The following is a 10,646-nucleotide window of genomic DNA, read 5'->3' on the forward strand; positions in this document are numbered from 1 at the left end:
GAAGGCCTTTCCAGAGAGCACGCGTGATGTTCAAATGGAAAAAGAATTGTGCTTATTATGCGAACGTGTCTGACACTGGCTGTTAAAGAAATTTTTCACTCAACTAGACCGGGCAAGGACATTAGAATTAATATATAACCTGAATAACAGATATTTAATAGACGGCCTCTATAATAAAATATATCCTAGAAAAGAAAGAATAACGTAATGCATGTATATTTTATTTATTAATATTTATATTTTTGATCTTTCTCATATATGTCTTACATTCTCTACTTCCTACTTAGTTCTACTTAATTATATATTCTTCATATAACTATAGGTTTCTCTATATCCTATTCAATTACTTAAGACTGCTGATTTTTTTAGACACCGCGACAGTGGAAAGTGCAGAGGATTCATATTTTCATGAGTCAGCATTTACTGCCATGCTTTAGTTACTTGCATTTTGCCTGTATGACACTGTAAACCTAGCTTACATATCTCGAATACCATCCTAGGTCCTGAAAAAATCATGTATCCTACCTTCGAGCTGACGCGAAAACTAGTCAGCCCGAAGCAGTATGCTTATAAGTTTATTTTGTCAAATATTGTCCTGAATGTTTTTCGTTAACACCCGGATAGCATTGAAATTTGGGGTTCCAACCACCTTAAACTATCCAACAAGGTTCGCCATCAATTGCATATAAAGAATGAAAGGTCCCAGAGTGAGGAGTATGCGATCTCCTCCATCAATATACCTAGCCTATTGCAGCATAAGAAGAATTGCTCGAATTCTCCAATAACCCTCTCGACAAGTATCAGGTCCAATGTTTGCCATCAACATGATACCACTTTTGCTCGCCTGTCTTTGACATTACTGCACGACAGTGACCATCATATCTAGAGGGGAGATCGATTTCAACCCAAGGATGATCTATTCTGACAGAAGAGGCTTCAGTTTCCTCCCAAGGAGCGACCATCTCGGAGTAAGGTGATTCTTGTTCAACCGTTATACGATTCTAGGAACACGGTCAGTGTTAGAGCTACGGAGGTGCCAAACTACTTACCACTCCACCATTTGGTGTGAAAGCTGAGTAAAATATTGGTCTTTTAGGATTCCGACGAAGAACGACAATATGCACCCCCCCAACCCAAGCCTATCTGCGAGCTTAGATAAAATTCCCATTGGAACCGTACTTAGTTGGCACAAGGAATGGGGATTTTAAAAATTGGATTAATAAAGGTGGAAATCGCAGAATGATATATCCAAGATTGAGTGGAAAACAGAGCGAGGTTGTGGGACAAGAGACCATTTTATATTTCGTATGTGGCTATGACCTATGTTATTCCCCGTTTTTAATAAGCAGCCCCTCCCCCTCCCCTTTCCTCTAGCCCACGCGCTTAAGAAATACGATGGAATGCTTGACTATACTATAGATATACACGTTGCTAATGCTTTTGTTCTTATATCAGCAGCATAGTATGGTCTATCAACTAAGTATAATGATTTACGGGTCACTTTATTGATTTATATCTCCTTTGCCAAATGTATTTTGATTCAAAGGTGCATCAAGGCTTCGCAGTACTAAGCCATAGAGTGGAATTACATATGAGAGCTAGGGGTTTAATTTATATCACTGCAAGGCAGTTTGACGAAGCAGATGCCTCAATATGGATGTTGCCAGCAATGGTTCTAGACAGTGAAGTGGTAGGGATAGGTAAAAATGGCCGAATTAGGCAAAGCAGGGAGCATAAAATAGCAAGAAAAAGGTTTAAAGTCTACACGAGGAATGAATGCAGGTTAAATCACGGTTCTCGGCCTGAAAAACGAGACAAGTCCCAACGGAAAATTATTGACCGGCATTACCAAATTCAACACTGCTCTAGATCGGATATTACCAGCTCGTGCAGTTCGAAGCGATGCCCGTACCTCATATCTCATGAAGGAGGTTCACTACCTATCCTGCATTCATATTGCCATGATTTACAAGCAGTAGTGAGAAACCCTCGCCGGCTTTCTCTACTTGAATATGTGGATGGAGATATCCAGTTCAACTTTCTAGCTTCACCAAACGGGTCTTCATGAGTGAGTATCATAGAGATCGCAGCTAGTCCTAGAGAGAGAATAAAATGAATCCATTCATCTAGGATTTGTTAAAATAGGAGGCCCTTTGAAATATGTGAATTTCCTACCTTTTTGTGCTAGCGTCCACGTCTGATCTCTACTTACGGAATGGTGGGAGAGACGAGACCTGAGCAAATCTTTGAGACAGTTCCAAACCGCGAGCATATCCTCAACCTCATTTGTGGAAAGCCCTCCCTTGTTTCCAACGCCAAAACAATGTGGGGGAATGTCCAAGACATCACTCTGATATCCCAAGCGACCTGCATAGTAACTCATATAGACTCTAGTGCCAACACCACCAGCTAACCAAGCCTTTTGGCCTATTATGTCATCTTCACGGTTTTTCGAACATCCAAAAATACGGCAAAATGTCCAGACGCGCCAGAAGGCACGGTGGATTATGTGCCACCGAGTTCCGTTCCGTTCTTGGAGAATTTCTAGTAAAGCTTTATCGATATAAACTCCACTTTTCGAAGCCTCAAGGATAAGACCTATGAGACGAGCACAAACCCACATCTCATAGGCATAGTGATCAAGGTATGATTTTGCTGTCCACAGAGGAGCAGTGGCTCGAGGCTTGGATAGTGTACTATAATAATGTTCTGATCCAGGGTCTGCACAAGGAATACCCATTTCGTGCGACTCCCATTCTGCTGGCTGAGATCTTCGAAGCGTTTGCCGAATTAAAAACAATTTTTCTTGCTGTGAATTCCATGCGAAATTCAACATCAATCCGAGGGAGAAATAACAGTGTGTCTAAATCGGGCGCATTATTAAGTATCCATAATCTGTCCCGCCCCTGAAAGTAGGTCCGGGTTGTTATATCACGAATAGTTACTCTGTTGCTTTTGGAAACTTCTCGAGACTCTTTAATATATTGAAATAAAAAGTCGACTTGGTGGAAAATATTCGGTAGGGGCGGCAACGAGCGAGATTCTTCTCCTGTGCTTAAAGACTGCGGTTGCCTAGTCATCAGATACTGCAAGTCATTGCCGGAGCGTGTATGTCCTGGCTGGTGATAATGTGTCTCTTTCACAAGGAAATTAAGAAGGTTCTCGACGCTGGCCATAAGTGCCTCCGGTGATAGATGTTGTGGGGGCTTTGATTTGTGTTTGGGGGACAAAAGACACATTCCATGATAGTTCTTATGGTGTTGGGTCTGAAAATCAGCCCTAACACAAACATACCGCGTAATTTATATAACGAAGACAAAAATCAAATCTATTTTTAGAATCAACGATGTTCATCCTGATTCTACATAGAACAGTCCTTAATTCTCGAAATTCTACCACACTTATTCTATATATAGACATCCGAAAAGTCGCTTAATTAACCTTCGGACTTCGTGCATTGCTGATTCATCAGTCCGATCGACTTTCGCTTCTGCCCCGATAACTAGATATGGCGGCATGCCAGTCGACAATATACATAACCCGTCCAAATACACTCACTACATTCCCCGCAAACTCGAGTAGTGAGTCGAGGGCCGAGGGACCAATTAAAGTGGGTCAAAATTCGGGCTCCTTTTGGAATTTTCGCGCACCCCCTCTGGCTGTAACTCGAAATTGGTTGGTTTGTTCTCTGCCAGCGAAAAATGTACTGTAGTTGACTAGTTTTGGCAGGAAGGCCCCCGAGAGAATTCATCCATCCATGGATCCATGGTGCCCACTATTTCCAGGCTGCCGTACTTGCATATGTAGGTAGTATATCCTAAATCGACGCAGGCTATTTTTGGAATGACCTACCCCCCATAGGAAAAATCATTATTATTGTCTGCGCGTGCTCATTTTGTCTTGTTATTTGCTTGTTTTGCCCACTGAAACATGCCGCCGCTCATATCCGACAGTGAGGAATATTATCAGGGAACAGCTGTAGTGAAACTAAGTCATATTGTCACTCACCCAGATAAAAACCTGACATACTCGTATGAAGATACCGATAGGCTTCGAGAAATATTCAGGCAAAATGGCTGTCGACCACTTGCCTCTGAGAATAGATTAGTTGTCAAAGTCTCCAAGCATCACCTCGATGAAGCACTTTTGAAAAGTAATGTTTCCGCAGAAAATTTCAAAACACGTCAAGCCGATAAAAATCTCACCCTTGAGTTCGGGCCCGAGCAGCTGGTATGTATACAAGGACAAGCTAGGGTAAAAGCAGGGCAAGAGTTCTTGCCAAATGATGGCTCTCAGTTATGGCTAGCTGACATTTTACTGGATGGTAAGGGAATTGTAGATGACCCCCTCCCTTATACTATTGAAATATGTATCCCAAAGGTGAACACTAACGGGGCGATAAGATATTAGCCCGGACGTAGAAAAAAAGATTCTGGAGTATTACTCTCATGAATATGGACCGAGATCCTGGCAACTTGCATATAAAATCCTCGCCGGTGGAAGACCCTGGGAAAAACAAAAATGGCGCAGCGATTTGAAGAAGATGGCTTCTAAACTAAAAACTATAGAGAACTGTCCAACATTATCCGAGGGGTTTTATGAAGTCCTGGTCATTCCAGGACTACGCGATGGGCTCCGAGTGGGCAACCTCAGGAAAGTGCACGGTACTCATTGCGAAGATGTTAGCTTGCTGATTCACGTTCTCATTACAAGTCACTAACTAAATTATAGGAAATTTCTAATTACTTACGACGTATACTAGATTCGTTGGTACCTCCTATTAGGGACACAATGGAGCACGTGGAACTAATAGACACGTGGACGATTAAAAGAATAGAGAACCTAGCCCCAGCGCATTTCCTGGAAGATAAAAAAAAGGTTTCGGCAGCGTTCGATTCCGGAAATGCATTTTCGAGATTTGACGACCGCACAAGGCACAAATTACGACAGCATATACTGGGCTTCGATGGAATCATCACCTCGCTGGGCACCTTTTCTAGTCACTTCAAAGCTCTAGAGAGTTGGGCAAAGGTAATCCAAAAGCTTTTGGGAGAAAAAGGAAAAGGCTGCTATCCCACTGTTAAGAACGCACTTGGGGAACTCTACCATGACAGAATGAGTGAATTTTATTATATCCAAACATCTGAAAATACCTGGAGAGAGTGTCTAGTAACCCCCGAACAACGCAAGGAACTCAGCTATCAACAAATATGGCTGTTTGCCATGCGCTACCATGAATGGTTCGAAAACATAGGAAGATTTGAAGAGCCCAAAAATTACTTAGAAAGGGCAGCAATAGCCAAGCTCGCCGCAGTCGCCGACAAGCTGGGCTACGATGTCAAACACATTCCGGAGAATCAGAGATCATACCCCGAGTATGATTTGCTACCATCTAGAGAACCCATTCCAAAAAACGGGAGGATATATACCGAGGAATGGTATCAAGCCAGCCGCTTGATGTTCTTAGATAAGGCCTATCGCGAAACAGATTCTCAATCTGGCGCTCGTACCAAATCTTATGATTTGAAGCAAATATTCCGGATCTTTATTGGAAGCTGTCGTCCACCAGAACCAGATAGCAACTCCCAGGCTCCAGACAGCCCTCAATATGGTCCAGACAACGGCGACGGAAGTGGAACAACCGTTTTTCCATACAGTGTGTCTCCTGCGTCATCAGCTTCCGGAGTCCAGACTCAGAACATGATAGGAGGCTTACCTCTGCCCAATTCAGATGAGATTTATATTGATAGAAATAGATCCCCTAGCCCTCCAGGGGATGACGATATTAGTATGCCAGACGTTTCAGATGCTTCGTATACCCACTTGGATGGAACTGTGGTTCCCCAGACACAAGAGGCATGCAGTGAGGGTGGGGGTGGTGCAGCATTCAATGATATGCGGCAAGCCGTATCATTTAAATATTTCAACGAACGTCTACGGCATTTGCAATCCAATTGGATCGAAATACAATCCCGAGAACCTAGGCTAGAAGCCGAAGGCGTAACTACCAACCATGCGTCATACACCATTCACGAGTTGAACAATTCTATAGCAACAGTAAACCCTGCTCCTCCGGTCACCATAGGAAATTCCATCATAGACAGACAAATGTGTCCAATGCAGATGATCAGGCAACGGGGCTCTAGACTTACCACCTTAAGAAGCGAGCAACGGACTGGGTCTACAAAAGTGACAAAAGATAGATATTCTAGAGAACATCTAACAGCTTCAGTGTTCAGGCCTGGGAGTAGTGGGAGAAGGGTTGTCTTCCGTTCCAATCATGCACTAAGCTACATGAAAGGTGAAGCAAGCCCTAGGGCATTGTCTCTGCGGACACTGCAAATGAGACACGAGGGGCAGCCAATGCCTGAGGAGGCTTATGATATTGCCCAAGAGGGTGGATCCGCCTATAGCCGAACGTGCCGTGACAGTGATCAAACGGTAGAAGACGATGCTGCTGCCGGTGAAGGACCCACTATAGGATCTTCCCTCTGGCAAAGCTCTGCTGAGCAGGGTAATCTCAGGCGACATTCTTTGCAAAAACAGCCAAGGCAGACTGAGGATAGAGAAACTTCGCCACCAAATGTTGTAATCGATAAACGATGGGATAAAGGTAGACCAGCGCAAAAAGGCGCAAAGAATACTACGACTACTCATACCGTTGTAGAAGAGGCTCCGAATCAGCAAGATACACAATTGGAAGATACGTCGGCTCCACAGAAAAATATAAATTCACCTTTATCACCTGACGGTCCTAAACAAGCTGAAGACCAAATTAATTCCCAGGGAGCCTTACTGGAATATACCACAGAGAGCGACATTAGTATAATGCCCACAGATAGTGGTGAAATGGTAACGGGTGACGCTGCTGCCGGCGAAGGATCCACTGTCAGTCATTCTCCGAGGCCGACTTCCACGGAATGCCCCGCAGGCTGTGTGGTACCAACACAGCGGGTATTGCAGTCAAGCAACAAAGGGCAGCCAGTAGCCCAGCGGACGTCTATATTTGTGCAAGAGTGCGGATCCGCCTCTGGCCAAACGCGCTTTTATACTGATCAAGTGATAGAAGGCGATACCCCTGATACAGCTTTTATGAGCGGTAACCAAGCTCTAGAAGGCGATCTTCCAACAGAGACTAAGAGTAGTATAGAAAGATTAGCTCAGCTAGGGGTTGACACAGCTTGTACTGATCGTAACGGCCCCTCCTACTCTCTAGTAGAGGGGTCACGATCTCGACCAGCATACACAAGAGACCAAGTCAGTGGTACGGCATCAGTGTTACAAACAGATAGCAAAGGGCAATCAGCACTCCAAAGACCAACCCCTAGGACTGATGCTATGCCCTCTAATCATGCCCAAGAGGTTGGATCTACCTCGAACGAAATGGACACTAGTGAGGACGTAGGGGTAGTGCTAGGTACCGGAGCCAGTGAAGAACCAAACATAGGGTCACCATCTAGACCGACATACATAGGGGGCCAGGTCGATGATGCGGCATCAATGTTGCAAACAGATAGTGAGGGGCAACCAGCACTCCAAAGACCAACCCCTAGGACTGATGCTATGCCCTCTAATCATGCCCAAGAGGTTGGATCTACCTCGAACGAAATGGACACTAGTGAGGACGTAGGGGTAGTGCTAGGTACCGGAGCCAGTGAAGAACCAAACATAGGGTCACCATCTAGACCGACATACATAGGGGGCCAGGTCGATGATGCGGCATCAGTGTTACAAACAGATAGTGAGGGGCAACCAGCACTGCAGAAATCTATCATAATCAACGACAGACAGTACCAAAACAGATTGGCGCAGCCCGGTGCTGATGATACTGACTTTCAGCTCCCCGTATCAAAACTACGGAAGCGGAGCAATGCTCCACTTCTACAATATCCAGATTCTTCCTCAGATGATATTCTAGTTCTTCTCTGGGAAAAGGGTAAGGTGCCACAGCTCCGTCGAGTTCCAGAACACAATGACGAGAAGCTCCTTGAGGAACAAATTAATCAACTAGTTGCAGACAGAAGGAACAATATTACATTCCAACAGAAAAACCTACGAAACATAAAGCTAAAGGATTTTATCAAAACCGCATGCAAGAAAACTGGTGATAGATCAAATTCAGGTAAAGCGTGGGATACTGAAAGAGTGCTTGTGATAGGGCTTGATGGCTCACTCAAGTCCACACGTGATAATTGTGAATTGGTTGCAAAGATCGTCGAAAATAAGCTCTACAAAAAACGGAAACTATCTCACCATTGACGGCGGAGAAGCCAGTAGATAACGTATTCCACAAGCGAGTGGCTCACTCCAAAACAGTATAGTAAATATGATAAATTACAACTCGATAACTCAGCATCAATAGCTTAGGATGATATTTAACTATATACTAGTACTATTTAGTTCATATATAGCCTATATGGGGTTTGAATAATTTATGATGTTTTGTGGTTGGAATATATATTTGTTGCTAATATGATAGTATCTTTTGGTAATACAATTTTTATTTGTAAATTCGAGTCCCTATATATTATTTACTATACTTGTTGATAGTACTGTTTGATAATTAAATAAGACTAACTTGAGGTTGCTGAAATATCGAGTTATAAAATAATGCATTTACTATGGTGTTTTGGGGTGAGATAGCCTTCTCTCTTCTCACCTCTCTATATACAATTGATTTCCTCTCTGCGTTTTCTAGTTCCTCAGTTTCGCTCTCTCTGGTTGATGCTCCAGCTTTCTTTTAGGCCTTATCACTAGACTTCCGCAGAGCCCAACTTTGGGCCCAAGTTCTGGGCCCACAGGCCCCCAATGGGCCCCCACGAAAGCCCACGATTGCATAAATAACTGGTCTTGGCATCTACAAAGCCGCTAAATAATCAAAAAAAAACTTACTGAAATTTGTATCTGTTCTGGTATACCAGTGAATTTCTCTCCATTTCCCTCCTACGCTGTATGAAATTTTAGGAAATATATACTGAGATGAAGTAAATCAGACTGCTTTAGACTTAACTACCAATAAAATAAAGGTTTAGTTTGTTTTTGCCAGTTCAAGAGGGATAGTCAAAAAAATTGAAGTAGACCGGTGAAAAGATATATTTGATGTAGATCCGTACATAGTAATACGTGCAGATACTACAAAAAATTAAGAGATCAGTAAGAAATATTTTCTGTATAAATTTGTTTTTGATATATATTAAATTACCGCTGATTTTACCTATTTCAACTTTCTGATCTATAACTAAATCAAGTTGATTTAATAATATAAGAAGATATGAAGTGGGTCATAGAAAAAATCTGGGAGGATTCGATTTTGCTGCCCCTTCCCCCACGTGACCCCCGACCTTCTATAAGCCTACAGTCGTAAATATTGGTCCAGAAAGAAGGAAGAAGAAAGATAAAAGAGATAATTATAATAATTATAAAAATAGGTTAAGTAAAGTATTTGATAAGGATTAGAAAAAGGGTTAGAAAAGGGTTAGAAAAGGGTTAGAAAATAGATATAGAAGATGAAGAGAATTAATTAATTAATTTAAGAAAGAAAAAATATCAATAAAATAGTAGTAGTAGTAGTAGTAGTAGTAGTAGTAGTAAAATAGCTATTTATTAGGATAGAATGTAGTTAATAAGCATTTTCAATCTAATTTATTCTCTACTATATCTTTCACAGTATCCTGAGCGAAGCGAAAGTTAGCGGCTTGGTAGTTTAAATGATTTTAAGAAAATAATAGCAGAAACCCTATATTAAGTAACCTAAAATCTCTTGGGTCAAATTTTGGGTCCCGCTTGGCATTTTTGGGTCCCACCTAACTGGGTACCCATAGGGGCAAGTACGAAAACCATTCGATCTTCGGAGGTCTATGAGTGGGAAAGAGCATGGGCATCAGAGAAGACCAGTCGGCCGACAAGGCGGCTGATCGAGACACCAAGCAAGAAAACACTGGAATACTGGTCGGGATTACGCAAAGCAACTGCATCCATCCTGATGCAGCTGCGCACTGGGCGCATCGGCCTGGGTGCCTATCTGGCTCGCATCAACCGACGAGACTCGGCACGATGCGACTGTGATCTGGGTAACCAGACGGTGGCCCACGTCTTGCTCGAATGTCCTCTGCACATCGAGGAACGCGTTCGGATGCGGAACGCTCTGTCCGGGCAAGGGATCAGCTTTCGTCGGGACGACCTCCTGACGCGCCCCGAGGCGCGCGAGATTGTTGCCGGCTTCATGGTCGAAACAGGAATTTTGACCCAATTCCTAGGGACAGATACTGCTGCGTTGGGGATGGAAGCAGTAGAAGAGAAATCATGACCCAAAAGGACAGTGTGACGGAAGAAGACAAGTGATGCCCGCGAGGAGACTGGTGCCAGGTCCACCTTTCTCCCTTGACCAGAACAGACACGAGAGCGGCAGCCAACGGCAGAAAAAGGTGCGCGGGGTGACGGAGCGAGAATGGGAAAGGGACACGAGATGGCGACAGGGGAAAAAGCAGGCCACGCTCATTCAATATTTTTTTCTTATGTTTTGTTTCACTTCTACGTGGTCAAGTCAAGTCCTGCTGGCGGGAATCTTGCCCATCGCGTGGGTAATTACCACCTCTTTTAGCTGTCGGCTGGCCTGATAGCACTCCCGCATAGCAGCATATATATAT

General features: G+C 43.5%; 1 protein-coding gene across 1 annotated transcript; it reads left to right on the plus strand.

The window, feature by feature from the left end:
• Window positions 1-9,982: 9,982 nt before the first annotated feature.
• On the plus strand, window positions 9,983-10,306 carry NUU61_001327 (uncharacterized protein; the record flags this gene model as incomplete). The annotated part of the gene is made up of 1 exon (XM_056651909.1): window positions 9,983-10,306. The coding sequence occupies one exon, from the start codon at window positions 9,983-9,985 to the stop codon at window positions 10,304-10,306; it is 324 nt and encodes a 107-aa protein (XP_056515176.1).
• Window positions 10,307-10,646: the final 340 nt, after the last annotated feature.

Source organism: Penicillium alfredii (assembly GCF_028826965.1).
Source record: "Penicillium alfredii strain IBT 34128 chromosome Unknown utg000002l_segment0_segment0, whole genome shotgun sequence".
Classification (NCBI taxonomy): Eukaryota; Fungi; Ascomycota; class Eurotiomycetes; order Eurotiales; family Aspergillaceae; genus Penicillium; species Penicillium alfredii.